This window comes from Cottoperca gobio, chromosome 8, assembly GCF_900634415.1.
Source record: "Cottoperca gobio chromosome 8, fCotGob3.1, whole genome shotgun sequence".
In the NCBI taxonomy this organism is placed as follows: Eukaryota; Metazoa; Chordata; class Actinopteri; order Perciformes; family Bovichtidae; genus Cottoperca; species Cottoperca gobio.
The window spans coordinates 7,574,230-7,591,508 of NC_041362.1; the positions used below are offsets into that span (position 1 = coordinate 7,574,230).

Sequence of the window (17,279 nt, forward strand, 5' to 3'; positions counted from 1 at the left end):
CCGTTTTCTGATGCTGTTAACGGTTTTATTACCATAGTAATATTTGTAAACAGTAAATAGGTCTCTATTTTCTAAAATGATTGGATAAGAAATTACATTTATACTGATTAATCAGCAATTTTCATTTGTTTCTAAACATGCCTGTACTATATGTAGTACATTAATAAGTGATTTTCGGTAATTGTTTAAAAAAATGTTTATCTACATTACATCTTTTGTGGATTGATTCACTCATTTGTAGCCCCTTCAATGCGTGTCGTTATTGTCCAATTACTTTATTACTTTAATAACTCATTCTTTAATGGGTTTCCATTCTTTAATGGATTTATAAATTATGAGGTCTTTTACTGTATCTTAATTGCTTTCCAACCACCTCGAAGGTTTTCTGGGCCCTTCACGTATAACTGATGCACATAGATGCAATCCTAAAATAAAAAAAAGGAGCACACCGAGGGTGGGAATACATTCGGAGAGGGTTGCTGAAAGCTGGCTGGTAATTGATCCCGTACTGTGACAGGATGAACACAACACTGCATTATTCAATTGCACCTGCCTGCCTCTTGAAACATTCACAATAACAGGCAGAATACAGCACCCCCCCCCCCTCCCTCCCTCACCTACCAATAATATGTTCCTCTGATCCAGCCTCGAGTAGCCTGAAACTGCAAATACCTTACTTGACATTTGCATGTCAAAGAATACACTTTTAGATGTGACAAGCCTAATTCAGTGTGACATTGTGCATGATGAAGAGAGAGCTTACATATAACCCAGACATATTAGTCTTAACAAGTAAAAGTTTATTGGAATGATACATTTTGCAAAATATTACTTTATGTATATTTTTTTTTAACATACTCATTGTGTTCTAAGGGTATCTGTCAAGTTCTCCAGAGGGTAAGATAGTTAAGACTGTCAAAGGCAAGGATATACAGTATTGTTTCCCAAAAGGTACAATAGACTACACAATCACTGTACCCAGGTCATGAGGAAAAGATTAATGTTCTGTTTTTGCTTTTTTTGCTTTTTTTTGAAAATACAATTAGAAAATATGAACGCAAAACATCTCAGATGTAAAAAGTGTTATGTTTGAATGAAGAGTGTGGAAACTTGATGAAAATAGAAGGCAAACACAGGAGCAAAAAAAACTCAATTTAGCACAGAGCAGTTGATAGTGTTCAGCTGATAGAAGATAATTAAAGACAGCAGACAAGAAGTTTTGTATGGGAAACAAAAATAAAGCATTGTGATGGCCTCAGTGTCTGAAGTGGATCAAATGGCGTTGCCTTCCACCCACCAACTCTGATTTAGTCATTTGTCAGAACATAAAGATATTACATGTGCTCTCTTCAATTACATAGTGTCTTAAAAATTTCAAATCATTTGCACAAATCAATTAAAAAGGAGATTTGAAAGGACGTGGCATGTGCTTCAGTATTTGCAAAGGACTGGACAAGTTGGTTGGTGATCCACTGCATTGTTCAATGTGATGCTCAAACAAATTAAAAAAAAAGGTTAAAACAGCGATGAGACTGTCGGCTGCGGAAACAATGATTTCTCAGACACGTTTCAGGTTCCAGGAGACGTCTTGCCGTTGGGTTTCTTTACCACATGCAAGAAAAAACCAAGCTCACTAGAGAAACATGTATTATAAAAAATACACATCATGTTTCCAAACAGCATTGAACCATCTCCATCAGACAATTCAAGACATTCAAAAAAAAGGTATCCTGTGTTTGATCTCAATTACATTAAGAGACAGCCAAAATAATTACTCAAGCCTACTGAAATCATTTAGAGTTGAAAAACATTCTCAAAAATGTCATGTTACAAGACTTTATGACAAATTGATGCACATCGAACAATTCACAGAAGCTTTTCAGTGAGATGGACAAAGTCTAGCACCTAGGGCCTATGGAGGGTGGAGGGTGGGGGAGGGTGGGTGAGGGAAGGGAGGGGTGGGGCGAAAGCGAACATCCTTCATCAAACCAAGTGTTCAGTCAACAAACCAGCAAGAAGATTTGGTCTGCGATTGTCTTGCATCCACAGAAATAAACTTGGCAAAAGGGGACAGCTTTAGGATAGCTTCCTTAGTTTAATTTGTTACATAGAAAGCTGGAAAACAAAAACACTCCAATGTCAACAGTCCCAAAAAAATTTGGTTGGACTGCAAATCTATCTGAAGGTGTTACATGTACGGTATATACAAGATAAAAGGGGGAAGAAAAAAAAAAAAAAAAAAAATCATCATCAAGGTGAGAAGCACAAGTTCAGTGACAATTATCAGCAAACCTTTGCCCTACAACTGAATGATGAAGCCCAGAAGAACTTTCTGACACATTGAACTGGGTCTTGTTCCATCTTCAAAATAGAGCAGCCGAGAGTTCATTTTAATAGTTAAGCATGTTATCCACGATCTCATGTACCTCAGCACAAGTAAAGCATAACGCTCTGCCATCATTCTTTAAAAGTGATATTGTACAAAAATAACATGCACATTTTGTTGAAACGTTTTGCTACTTTTTTTGCGTATTAAAATCCACCACCGTCATAGTTACATACAGAAAACTTTGCAATGTTCTCAGTTTGCAAATTTGGCAGAATTTATATTTGTTTATTTATGAAATCTTAATTTCAGTTTCACAGCTATGAGACAATGTTGAAAAAGATGGGGATATATATATATATATATATATATATATATATATATATATATATATATATATATATATATATATATATATATATATATATATATATATATATATATATATATATATATATATATATATACACACACACACACACACATATATATATACACACATATATATACACATATATACATATATACATATATACATATATATATATACATATACATATATACACATATATATACATATACATATATACACATATATATATACATATACATATATACACATATACATATATACACATATATATACATATACATACATATACACATATACATATATATATATATATACACACATATACATATACACATATATATACATATACATATATATACATATACATATACATATACATATGTATACATATACACATACATACATATACATATATAAATAATATATATCATAAATCATTATAAATGTACTATGAATTAAATAAACAATAGTCAGGAGTGTGACCACAATGTTAGTTGCTGCTAAATCACAGCTTTTTAACCCACCCTTGAGCACTAAATAACACACAAGCACAGAGATTGACATATAAGGACAAAATGATCACCAATAGGATTCTTAAAATGCTCTAATAAATTCAGCTAAGAGAAAGACAGACTTAAACGCAAACCTCATGTTTACCATTTCTCACAGGTCCCCAAAAGGAGTAAGACCTAGATGAAGTTTACTGTGATAAATCATTTTCACTCCGATCAAAGAGGTCACCACTGCTTTAACTGCAAGCAGCGAGTGCATCAGTCTACCCAATAATCATGCCACATTTAGCAGACAAAAGGCAGGTGCAGAGAGTTTTCAAGCTTTAAACCAAATGGGCACAAGGGCTGATGCCACCATAGCCAAAGCTCTGCACCAATGCTTTCGACACAGTTTTCCAACCAGTTGGCATTATGATAGGCACATCTGTTGGACTTGGTATTGCTTGGACAGATTCAGGATGGAGGGATGGAGGGGGGACCATGGTGACAAGATACAACAATCACTCTTTGAGAAGCTTGTAGAGAGGGCCCATTCGAGAGGGAAAAAAAAAAAAAAAAAAAAAAAAAAAGAGCCTAGCAGATTCAGTACCTTAACAGAAAATCAATGCCTCAACCTGCAAAGACTGAAAACATATCATTACACCATCAGAAAGATACAAGTATAGCTGGACAGCCACTACCTATGCCTGCTCTCCTCGAGCCCCTGTCACAAACACAAGAGGGATAAATAAAATGAATAGGTAACAGTTGAGAAACAATCAGAAAAGGCAACACTGCTGGTTCTGTTGGATCTTTCTTCACTTTGCCTACCTTTCCATTGGGGGAGTTTTACATTGTTGTCGTCATTACAAATAAGCAAGTTAGCAGTCCACCCTAGCGCTTCCTTCCTTCCTTCCGACCCCCTTTTTACTTTCTAAATCCCCGTCTCTCTCTCTTCGCTACTCGTGGTTGGAATCTAGAACTCAGCAAACTCCTTTGCACACTTTTCTGTGAAGGAGACTCTGATTTCCTCTTCCTCGTAGTCGTCAAAGTTGCTTGTGTCACCGGGGCCTTTGCACTTAGGAATAAAGGGAGCTTCCACCTGGAACACACAGGACAATTAAATCATCAGAATGACGCAGTGTTGTCTACTAGAGAGAAGCAAAGCCAAAGCATGGCGGACCATAAACTACCTCATGACATTTGAATAGGTCCCAGGAGATAAAGAGACAATTCAAAATAGATTTGTATTTATAGTTTTACATAGTAAACTGAATAAAATAATAATAATTCTTTCAAAGTGCTTCACGTACAAAAAAACAAATATATATATATAAATTATAATTATAATTATAATAGGAGGTTAACTGTTAGAACTAAACAGACAAAAAGATACAATTAAGAACAGATCAACACTTTACATACATGTGCGTGCAAAATAATTATTAATATGTGTTGTCATTTGCTTTCCTGAGAACTCATCTATTTCTAATTCTGCTGGTAATTTCCTAGATTTCCCAAAATGTATTTCATCTTCTGTATGAAGAAATATAAACTAAAGAAAATAATATTGATACCTGAACAAAATTTATTTTTTGATTTTTTAATCAAGAAAACATTGATATTGATATGTGCATTTTAAATAACTTTGTCACAGTTTCACTTGCGTATTATGTTTAGAGTCTGTATTGTTGTCAACATCTAACCTTTGTTTGCACACTGTCAGTTCTCATTACACGCCCGACTGCACCATGTGCAACATTTCCCCTGCTTTTCTCTGACGAGTCCAAGGTTAGGAATGAGTCACTCATGTTAAGAAAGAAACTGGAACACATGTTTCGTGGGTTTTAGACATTTTCCCATTAGTCTTCAATCATTTGTGCAGAGGAAGCATAGCTGGAGTGAAATTACCCGTAGCAACAGACTAAAGACACTTCCACTGACCAAAGGCTCATTAAAAACCATCTTCCTTTGTCAGCACCGCTTTCCTTCTGCTCTTCTGATTTGAACAGAGGAGGTAGGCTCCATTTGTACACAACACTGCTGTATAAAAGGCTGGCCCTCTCACCTTCCTCTGGTAGATGGCGATCCAATCAGTGGTGGCAAACCACTTGTGGCCCTTGATATCGTTAACTCCATTCCTGAGGTTGCCAAAGCGCTTGGTCAGGTCCACCTGCAGCAAATTTCTCAACAGATCCTTCAGGTCTGAGCTGAAGTGGGAGGGAAAGCGAACCTGCAAACAGTGAAAGCAGTGTGAGTGTGTTGCGTTTTGAACAGCTCATGCTATTGTTTTTAAATAATACGTCTGCTTGTTAGCACTACTCCTCTTTCCTCAGACCCCTCTGATCCACAGCGTTGCTCACCACAGTTGAATTACAACCACGATGCCCCATTAATACTATTTATTTTGCTGCGGGATCACCGGGACACACGCTACAAGTTTGCAGTTATTTCTGTGCCAAAGTCCCCCAAAAACACCCATGTCATTCGTAAATAAACGATTCTTTATCAGAAATGCGTAGAACTTTATGGTGCCACGTTGTGTTCCCTTGCTGGAAATTTGATCTTCTAAAAATAAAACATATTTACAAAAATCTAAACAAAAGTAACATTAAATGAAAATGAAAAAACAATGTTACGTACAAGATTTATTAAGAGAAAGTGAGATTATTTATGTCATGTCCTATAAATTAGGAGAAATATAAATGCAGACATAGTTTTACCAAGAAACCGGTGAGATAATAGATTAGCTGTTCTCCTATAGTGGTGATGCAATAGCGCCAAGACTAAGATGCAAATAACCGACACATCACTAGTATGTAGATGGAGTGATTTCAAGGTCTAAAAAAGGCATTTGAGAATGTTTTTTATAACCGAACATATAAGTGGTTTCTTAGGAAGAATCCACTTCATACAGGAATAAACTATTCCGTTGTTGGACCATTAAACTTTACACTTTAGCTGCAAATGTTTCACACAGCCACCACAATCATCTTCGTATAATTAAGATTGATGTACTGTGACAACAACAAAAAACAAACAAAGAGATTATTTAGGTTGGCTGACCTTCCCTGATACAATCTTCTCGTAAATCTGAATAGGCTGGTCAGCAAAGAAGGGGGGGTAACCAGCAGCCATCTCATATATCAGCACTCCCAGAGCCCACCAGTCCACTGCTTTATTGTAACCCTGAAAAACACACATGAAATAAAAGGGCAGTCAGATATGTCCGCAGACAAAACCTCCAGGATGTTGACAAATAAAACATTACTCAGTGAATTGAACTTCACTCGATGAAATGTCTTTCTATATTAAGTCCAATATTTAGAACTGCCCGACATGAGGAGCGCCGTTCACTGTTAACCGAGCTGAGCGCTTACCTTACTGAGGATGATCTCTGGTGCCAGGTACTCTGGGGTCCCACAAAGCGTCCAGGTTCGGCCTTTCACCCTTTTTGCGAATCCGAAATCTGTTACCTGGGAAACAGAGAGTACAGATCTGAGCACTGAGCACGGGAACCAAAACGAGCACAATTACTGTTGAGGACCAAAAGACGAAACGTTCGATCCTTGCCTGGATGTAACCTTGCTGGTCAATGAGCAGGTTCTCTGGCTTAAGATCTCGGTAGATGAGATCCAGCGAGTGAAGGTATTCAAAGGTCAGTACAATCTGGGCTGCGTAGAAGCGGGCGTGTGGTTCACTGCAAAACACACATCAGGTGCAATATTTACAGTCAGTTGTTGTACTCCGTCAACATGCAATATTCTTAACGAAGGAACAATAAGAACTTCACCAGAATCTCTCAAACTATTTTGCGTCCTGCGCTGCCTGCGCTATTTCAGGACTACACCAGTAGCACGGACTAGTCACAGTCAGGAGGACTCAAGAAACAAGGTAATATTTTGGCATCGATTGAAATGTTCAATGTAATCTGATGACTAAGTGTTTTTATCGACTGAAACTCCTAAAATAGTAATGTCTTCTTTGCCCACGATAAAGTCTGGCCATTTTAGTCCTAAATCAACACAAACTTGACTAAAACAAACAGGAGTTGAGTAAATATGATGAAAACTAACGAGGACAGCTGACAAAATGAACACTACCTAAAAAAACTCACCTGAATCTACCGATTCTCCTTAAGTGTGAGAACATTTCGCCGCCGGGTACATACTCCATTATCATATACAGATTACTGTTGTCCTGTAGAGAGATCAGCAACAATCTTAGTTTGACATGACACAAACACACACATACAAAAGTAATGTGAACACACTGAGAAGATGATCAGAGTAACTATTTAACGCTTACCTTAAAAGAGTGCTCCAGTCGCACCAGAAAGGGAAAGCTGACAGCTTGCAGGATACGTTTCTCGTTCAGTGTGTGTTCTATCTGCTTCAGCTTCACTACCTAGGACGGATCAAGATGGAGGCTCATTTTAAGCTCATCTTACATCATTATACAACATAAAAAAAAGAAAAGAGGATCACTACCTGTGTCAATAGTCTTTTATGTTATTCTTATGTCTTAGAAGCTGCGCAAGATTTCATCCGAGTCAGACATGACCTCTGACCTGTACATGTTGTACAGCCCAGGAACTCTTTCAGTGACAATACACTGGAGAGTATGTTCATGGCACTGTAACACATTTGAACTTTGACAACAAAGTGATCTTTGTGTCATTCTAAAAAAGATAAAATATGTTCTTGTAAAAGTTACAAATAATATTGGATTTTGTCACAGTCATGGAGCCGCTAGCCAGCGAGGCGTCGTCCATTAGAGAGAAGTGTGACATTAACACTGGTGATTACTTCTATTCTAAGATCAGAAGGTAAAACAAAATGTACGATTTGTTTTATATACTTGTGGAAACAAAAGGCTCCACTTTGTGGTCAACAGCTGTATAATAGTTGGTGCTTATGGATCTTTTTCTTGGCTCTTTGGTTAAAAGTTTAAATAAAGTGCTAATATAAACACTCATTAGGAGTCTCGATGTACTTACTAGTACAATTTCTACAAAAGATGCATGTCAGCTGCTGCTTTAGTGGAGCATTCACATCTATTTACCAGGTAGTGTTTCTCTTGAAAGTCATGCCCAACATACCTTCTGTTTGTCAAGTATTTTCATGGCAAAATGCTGGCCCGACTCTTTGTGTTTAACCAGCATGACTCGACCAAAGGAACCCGTGCCTAAGGTCTTCAAACGCTCAAAATGGTCCAACGCCGCAGTTTGCTGAGGGGCAGAAGAGGACGTCAGTAAGAGGAAAGGGTGAATAATAAGGGTACATACCAAGAAAACCTTTGGTTTCTAAATAATTCCTCCACTGAAATACACACACACACACACACACACACACACACACACACACACACACACACACACACACACACACACACACACACACACACACACACACACACACACACACACACACACACACACACACACACACACACACACACACACACACACACACACACACACACACACACACACACACACACACACACACACACACACACACACACACACACACACACACACACACACACACACACACACACACCACACACACACACACACACACACACACACACACACACACACACACACTGCCCAGCAGAGGGTGCACTGCTCCTCTGAATTAAATAGGACTAAATGTGTTCATGGGCGGGACTATTTTTACCAGTCTGTGAGTGAACTTGTATGTAAAAGTACATTCAAGATGGATTATAAAAGATGCAGCTTAATAAAGCCGTCTCAACATTATTAGCAATTGTACAATAACACTGCAATTTAACAAGAACGACAGAATCATGAAACAATGAAAATAATGACGATGAAAAAGAGAAGTAATTATCTTTCTCCGTCTCACCTGTGCTGGGTTCTCCCATTTCTTCAGGAAATCTTCTTTGGCTTTGGCAAGAAACTCCTTCACTGTAATTAGGAACAAAGTGCTTAGTTAGAGTTCATCTGTTTTCAGGAGTCCAGACTTAGAGGACTTTATAGGTCACCACACCTAAATCACCAAGACCCAGAGAAGACCACAATGTTGCCGTTTATTTTACAATAACATAGGGAGGCCTTAGCAAGATATTGCGGCAGGTGAGCCTGATGCACGTTAGGTCCCGACGTGTACATGAACATAAATAATGTCAGCTGACGTTGGTCGTCTCAGCTTGGACTTCACTTTCTCTGATGTTGAGTTCCAAACAATTGCTTCCATCTCAACTGTAAAAGTGGACAAAATAATAACAAGTAACACCTGGCTGAACTAATGCAGAGGGGCAGTAGCTCAGTCCGGAGGGAACTGGAGGGGGCGCCGGTATGGAGTGGTACTTTGAGAAGTACCAAGGACCACCTGCCCGCTGCCGGGGCGTTGATAATATAATAGCTGCCCACTGCTCAGAGTACTAGGAGGGCTTAAATGCAGAGTCTACATTCCACTGTGTGTGCTGTGCTGGGTACATGCGTGTGACCGATTTACATTTCCATCTGACTACTGCTCAAGGTAATAAGGCACCAGTTGACTCATAAGAGTAGAACAAATCACTACAAGTTGATTTAGAATACAAAAAGAAGGAATGATTAGTTAAGTATTAAGGTGTTACTACACCACACCTAAACTAATTATCTTAATTCGTTAAGTGGCTTCTTTTAGAAAAGGTACAAAAAAAAAAAAAAACTATGGCACTGAACATCCCTCAGAATACAGCAAGGTCAATCGTTAAAAATAACAAAATGTCTTAAGTACGACAGCTGTAAATCATTCTAGTGCCACCATCTCAATTAAAAAAACAATTTGTTTTCATCCATCTTATTTTTCATCTTTCTTTTGCCCAGAAGTTCTCCACTAATAAATAGATCTACGCTAAGAGTGCAGTTTACCATGATGCTACAATGCCTTTAGATGAAACCTACACCTTCCTACTGTGAACACAGTTTACGACATGGTAACACATGCAACACTGTGCACACACATGCCACTATAGACCAACAGACAGAGTTTGACAGCTTGGCACACACACTATCATATGCAGCCATTCATTTTCCTTGACCTTATCTTTATGGTGCTAATCCCGCTGCTCTGTGGGAACATGTAGATAACCAGTCCTTCCTCATTCCTCCTTGCTGGTTTTGAGGACACTAGCTGCCATAGCAGAAGAGGCGGGACAGCTTGTTCTACCGTTAGCCTGGGACAAAAGGCTGTCGAGGTTTTAATTGCACGTCTACTTTTGACAAATGGAAAATCGTTTTGAATTTATTGTCTTTTAATTACGACCGTAAATATCAAGCAAGAGCAGAGAAATATCACTTTGCTTCAAATGACATGCTTAACATTTTGGATGCAAGAGTTCAAAAAAGTGGAAATAATTACATCAATACTAAAATATATTATTTACAGTAATCTATAAACAGCTTTAAAAAAAAAAAAATCATAAACCATGTTAATCTATTTCAGGATGATGTGGAATGTCCATGTGCCTGGGTAATCGATGCAAAACGAAAGCCAAGGTCACAGTTTAAATAAAGCCAGTCAGCTGTCAATAGTGAACATGCATAGTTATGTAATCCCCAACTAACCAACTTTAAACTAATACACTACTGGATATGTTTCAAATGGAAAAACTGAGATAAATAATATGAAAACGTTACAAAGAGCAACTACAAGTTGTCCATGTATTGCACACGTACACTTGATGACTACACAAAGGCTTAATCCTCTTCTAGCTAATGTGACTTCCTGCAAATTCTCTAAAGACCAGCAGCTCCAACAATAGGATGGGAGAAAGCCAGCAAGAACGGCAAAGACCAAAGTTCACATAAACATGTCGAGAGCACTGTTGCTCCCACAGAGAGCGCTGGAGTCTGACTGGTCAACAGGGAGAAAACATTTCCAATGAAAGTTGCTCAACTCCAACTTCCAAGCAGGAATAGCCACAAACGGGGTTATTCCCATTATAACATGGGAGCCGCTGCAGAGGAAAGACGTGGGTGCTGCTGCACAAGTAGCTGGGAGCTAAATGGCCAAATCAACAGCGGTCTTTGAGGAATGCTCTTTATCTTAACAAAAATCTCTCTTTCTGTTCCGAGACTGCCGTGATAACTGTAGGCGATCAAATAAGGCTCAACACCTCAACTCTCCTGTAACCCCAAACTCCTTACCATCTGGGATGACTACGGGTACCTCTGGTGCTGCAGCAGCATCTGCCGTGCGTAACCCTGATTCACTTGGGCGCGAGGATGACTCCCGCTTTCCTGCATGCCTTCTGGAGCTCTTCCTGTCACACATTAGCCCAGAAAAGTCTCCCCTGTTCTTCTTCCTTGGCCTCTTCCTCAGAGTCACTGATTCATGACCTTTCCTCCTCCTCTGAGAGCACTGTGGTCAGATCAACAGCCCCCCATCCCCTCCCCCTGCCCCCCCTCCACAGAAACTGGTCAAGTGTCCTTGCCAGCGGGGCGTCTTTAGTCTTTTCTGTGACTGTCACGTTGCTGGGACCAAGTTGAGAAAGTAGCATCCACAAACATATCATGGAGACCAGCACTGCTCCCGTTACACTCACACAGATCAATTGGACCCTTGCTTTGGTTTGTATCAATATTTATTCTGTACACAAAGTACTCTCTGCGGTTCCCTCCCATATCAAGCACACACTCGCACACACAAACACGCACACAGAGGCTATATATTGATCTAAACAGGGGCATAATCACCAGGGGGAGGGGCATAAAACACTAGCTGGCATATTTATCCTACCCAGAGAGGAAGTGCTATGGAAAACTAGGCCTAAGGGAAGACCCTTGAGATGAACTAGATAGATCTAGATTCTAGAAACTTTCCCTAATTAGCAGAACCCATCGAATGTCACAGATGAAAAACTTTAGGAGTTGATCTGGATGTTTTCAAAAACATAAAAAGCAAAATCAGGGCCGCACAAAAACACAGAGAAACTTTTTTTTTTTCCTGCTCAAATGCACCAGAGAGTCTATGTAGTGCCAGTGCTGAATCGATCCTCCAAAAATCAATCCTGCATCTGTCCCCAGGGCCCCACTGGCCCACTCTGACGCAGGAACAGAGGGGTTATCTTAGGGCGAGCTGACCGACATTTAACTGAAGCGCGCCAAATCAGGTCCCAGACTACACCAGGCATGGGTCAGATAGCATACATCCCCATGCGGTGCATAATAAATCAGTCAGAGGGCAAACAGAGACGCATGTGAAGTAGGAAAGTTGTTTTCATGTGTGTAAAAAGGGTGAGAAATCAATTGTTCAGCTCAGTACTGACAGTGGATATTTGAATGCAGCTACTAGCATAACCACCGAAGGGAAGTTACTTTATATCCTACTGTAAAAATTGAATTGGCTAGTAAAATTACTGACCAATCCGAGGAGCAGAAAAACTGAAGTGACACTTTCATGTTCCAATCTCCTCTATTCACATGCATGTGAAGGACAGGTAGTGTGCATGCACCCAGCTGTCTCATAATTAGAGCTGCAACGATTAGTCGGCTAATCGATTATTCAATCAACAGATCTCTCCCTCTCTCCCTCTCCCTCTCTCTCCCTCTCTCCCTTCCTCTCCCTCTCTCTCTCTCCACAAGAATCACCACTACGCTCGTTGTTGCTGTGAGGATCGAAAAGGAAACTATTGTTCCTTTCACCAATCACTGAACTCCATTCTCAGTTTTGCTTTGTTTGCATCTTATGATCGTTCCCTGGCAGTATGTCAACTTGCCAACTCAGTGCTGTAAGCTTATCTGAGGTGGCTGATTGGCATTTCAACAGTAAGGTCCACTGGTAATCAGTGCGGGCTTATAACAAAGCCCCTTTAACTGGAGACAGGAAGTGATGAGCGATCCAAACACAAGCCTGCCCGTTACACAAACCAGCTGCGTGCAGAGCAGGGGCAGGACATGAACCACGCAGATATTTATAGATAGAAGGAGTTGCACTTTGACAGGGTGCCACCTCATTATAGGAGGTTCATTTCAAAACACAAAAGAGCCAATACAATAATCCTGCATGTCATAATGTGGCACAAGAACGGGATGGGCCGTAACAAAAACATGGTGCTCAGATGTTTAAGAAGTGTGTGTACAGGCACACATATCCAAGCTATCAAACAATCATACAATCAGGCAGCCGTACCAGTGAGAAGGACAATGAGACAAGATCTTTAACAACAAATAAAGTATGCGTGTTCATTATTACACCGCGTAATAGTTTGAGACCGATAGTGTTATGCCGTGCAGAAAAGCTCCTGAAAGACACAGCCACGGTAACTAAGAAACGCCTTCCTTTGAACAGTAGCTGAACAAAATCTAGGCAAAAGAGCAGAGACAAACAACATAACCGTGTGTATATTTGTATACAAGATCACTCCACTAATGACAATAGAAACTCTAGTCACCAGGTCATGATATGAATTTAGTTACAAACGTTAAAGACAAAAAACAGCTTGATTATCTCGATGTACGAGTTTGAACTCAGCCTATGACTGGCTAAGCTAGCAGGACATAACGTGGACTACAGCTCCATGCTCCTGTCCAGGTCCAGAATGAAAACTCACGCCAGCAGCAAGCCTCAAGCTTTTCCTGTGGTTGGTCATGTTTGCCTTCTCCACTGCCTGTGTCCCCTAGACTGGGACCGGCTCGGTGAAACAGCCTTCCTGCCAGCCTGTGAATAACAGACATCTTACAAGGCAGGAGGAAGCCCGCTGATAGCCAGAAAAGAGTCTCAAAACTGCAGTATGTCCGGAGGTTCCGACAAGCGGGAAATCTAGAATATATGATAGCACACAACGTCAACCTATCCTTGCTAGTTGTGTTTAGTTTACGGGGAGGAGATGACCAACTGTGAAAAGCCTGGGCTGGACCTTCCTTGCTCCTTCACTTCCTGCTGCAGTTCACAGAGCGTCTGTCTGTCCTGCTTCCTCCTGTGGGCCAGAAACCAGCTTTGTATAGTTGTGCAGCGGCTCTGTGCTCGTATTCTCCAGCCTGGAAACTTCAGGGGAAACAAACACACCTCTCTCTCTCTCTCTCCTCTCGCGAGCCCGGAGAGCGAGAACGGAGGACCGCGAGAGGGAGAGGCAGAGAAGAGAGCGAGCAAGAGAGAGAGAAAGAGAAGGAGAAGAGAAGCGTCAGTAGAGGCAGCGAAAACGAGGAGAGCAGAGAGGAGGAGAGAGAAAGAGAGAGAAGCGACCAAGAAACAGAGAAGCAAAATCGAGAAAGAGAGAGCGCGAGATCGAAACTACGAGCGAGAGAGAGAGGCGCAACCCACGACCCCCCTCTTCTCCACTCTCTCTCTCTCCCTCTCTCTTCTCTCCCCTCTCTCTCTCTCTCTCTCTCTCTCGCTCTCTCTCTCTCTCTCTCACTCTCTCCCTCTCTCTCTCCCCTCACTCTCTCTCTCTCTCTCTCTCTCCCTCTCTCCCTCTCTCCCTCTCTCAAAACAGGCTGCCATGTTGTCCTAGCTGCTCTGTAAAAAAGTGCACTCCTTGGTGTGGGCTCTGGACCCCTAGTTTGCACCCGTCTCTGAGGATCAGGGTGGATCCTCAGTGATCAAGTTGATAAGGATGTGAAGCATGACATGTGAGCAAATCTCCCACCAGCAGTGTTTCCTCTGTCTTCAAACATAAGTATTCCCCAAATAAATACATTTGCTTTCAAAAACAAACCTCTGTGTTATAAAAAAATGAAAATGATGAGTTGCCATTGATGGGTTAACGTTACAGAGGGACTGGAGGCCATTCTTCACACTTACTCTCTACCAGCAACAAGGAGCTGACACTCATTTTGCAGATACCTGTTCAGATTTGCACACTTGAGCGTTATTTATGGTGTCATGGATAAAAACATAAAACGGTGTCCTCCCAAGCCTTCTCCAAGGCCAGTGATCCTTACTTGGAAAAGGAAACTAAAGCGCTTTGATTGAGTGTTTATTATTAGGAAATAGGATTACAATTTATATCATTCATTGATGAACCTGAGGATCATATGGTAGATATGTGTCTTTTACTTTGTGAGCTTATATAAATGCCCCCTTTTTATGTTATAAGTAGTAATAAAAACAGATCTTCAGTTCAAAAAGGTCATCAAAAAAAAAAAAGTTGTCAGGAGCAACAGTCCGCAAAACAAAAAGGCATGAACGTATTATCTCTTCCTCGCACACGCACACATACACACAGTGCCCTTGTTCTAAAAGCTGCTCATCACATGATGTTCAAGAGACTCCAACTAGCAAGTTTCTGCCTGGAGAGGCTCACCCTCATGCATCATATGACACCATCCTGGTGACTTTTTTCTTCTAAGATAACAACCAACTCCCCTCTACTCTCTTACTTAATGCTCAGATCCACATTACATTAAGATGAAATCCATACAAATTATGCACCCTTTTTTTGTATACACAGAGGAATATTGTGTCCTGAAATAAGTGTTAAAAGTGTACAAGAAAACCCCACACCCGGGTTGCAATTTAATTTAATGATAGAAGGGAAATAAACACATCTGAAACACACAAAAAAAACCTATGATTGTATGTACAAGGCTAGTTGTTGTCATCCTCACTGGTTCATCTGAATATAACCTGGGGCTTTTAATCACGAGCTTTCCCACAAAATCAGCAGCGATAATGAATAACATCCTCAGCTGTTCAGTTGAGATGATCACGGTGTCACAGCTTGTTTGAAGTTTATATGTGGATGTGAATGGCCACGGGTATCTGTCAGGGTGTTTCATCTAAAGTTGACAACCTAGGAAAGTTTAGCATATTGTGGTCGATCACTGTGTGTAGGGTCTCTGGGCCTTGGTGCATACAGGTGATAACTTGTAGTATTTATTTCGATGCCATTATGGGAAACAGAAAATAACAATACAGGAAAACGATCTTATGACAGGCGGCATGATATAACTAGCTGCTGCATCTAGGGGTATAGGGTACTCACCGCTCTCCATCTCATTGCCCTTCTTTGCGGTGGGCGTGTTGCCCATGATGGCAGGCTGATGGTGGAGTCCCTGGGCTCAGACTGAGTTTTCCTTTGCAAGTCGTTGAGTGATGCTACACCGCTAACGCAGTCGCTGGGCTCAATGAAGCTGACAGCTAGCTACTAGCTAACATCTATCATTATTGACTTTGTGTAAATATATTTCCTCAAATACCTCTCCTTAGAGAGTTCGGAAACTCCAACCAAGCGAGTATATCCAAGTCTACAGCTAACCCTAACGCTTTAGGTTAGCTAGGCTAGCACGCTAGCTAACTCTAGCAGCCAGTAGATGTTAGCTTTGTAGTGGTGGCTCGTCAATTTCCAAGTGAGCACCGGCAAATCTAGATGTCACTCGACTGTCCTTTATTTCCAGAGACGGCTTGGTTTATCCAAAATCCAGTCCAGACCATTTGACAGATCGTCGAAAGCTGTTTTCCGTCTATCTTACGTCCTCGCAGTCGTATCCTGGCCCGAACTAACCAGGTGCTATCTGTGTGTAGGCAGGCCTTTTCAGTTGAGACCTGGATAACAAAAGTCGTGTCCAGGTTATTCGTTTTTTCCGCTATTGGTTATTTCAAATGGATCTAGCTCTATTCGTTTCTAAACCAGGCATCAAGTGCAATGGTTTCCTGGGACCGACCATCTGATAGTCGATTCCTAAGATCAACAGACCCCTTCCATTAATCTTCAGACCGCAAGGGAAACTCCAGTCATCCATCCACTGGTCCCGCCTATGACTGGCCCTGATTGGCTACATACACAGATACTTACATGACAGAAGTAGTACTTCAGGTGCTGATTGGATAAGCATCAATACATCCAATCATTGCATTGATGCGATTCGTCTATCAAATGATTTTGTCCCGCCTCCCGCACTTGCTAGTAGCCAATACGCCCATAACTATAACTGTGTTTTTTTCTTTTGGGTTTAAATTATCAGCTGTTTGTATTTATGAGACAGTTTCGTGCAGGGCACACATCAAACGCTGTTGCATTTTGCAATCTCAATCCTATTAGCACAGCAGTATTTTCCAAAACCAGTTCTGTAGCCTAGCCACCCCTTTTACCCGACCGATCTGTGATTGGGTGTGACGTTAACACAGGCTAT

At 40.7% G+C, this 17,279-nt stretch overlaps 1 protein-coding gene across 1 annotated transcript; it reads right to left on the reverse strand.

Annotated features, from left to right (window-relative positions):
* Positions 1 to 3,059: 3,059 nt before the first annotated feature.
* On the reverse strand, positions 3,060 to 16,897 carry prkacaa (protein kinase, cAMP-dependent, catalytic, alpha, genome duplicate a). The gene is made up of 10 exons (XM_029436897.1): positions 16,133 to 16,897; positions 9,064 to 9,125; positions 8,292 to 8,420; positions 7,499 to 7,597; positions 7,308 to 7,390; positions 6,764 to 6,890; positions 6,571 to 6,666; positions 6,257 to 6,379; positions 5,259 to 5,423; positions 3,060 to 4,292 (listed from the first exon to the last, which is right to left on the reverse strand). Exons 1-10 carry the CDS (start codon positions 16,176 to 16,178, stop codon positions 4,167 to 4,169), a joined length of 1,056 nt encoding a protein of 351 aa, XP_029292757.1. The 5' UTR covers positions 16,179 to 16,897; the 3' UTR covers positions 3,060 to 4,166.
* Positions 16,898 to 17,279: the final 382 nt, after the last annotated feature.

What these genes read in the sequence shown, in the direction of transcription:
- prkacaa (XM_029436897.1), bottom strand. Translation starts at nt 16,178, where the DNA reads ATGGGCAACACGCCCACCGCAAAGAAGGGCAATGAGATGGAGAGCG. An exon ending in ACCAGCAAGGTTACATCCAG is followed by an intron (nt 6,667 to 6,763) that starts GCAAGGATCGAA and finishes TCTGTTTCCCAG; the next exon opens with GTAACAGATTTCGGATTCGC. An exon ending in CAGAGATCATCCTCAGTAAG is followed by an intron (nt 6,380 to 6,570) that starts GTAAGCGCTCAG and finishes TGTGTTTTTCAG; the next exon opens with GGTTACAATAAAGCAGTGGA.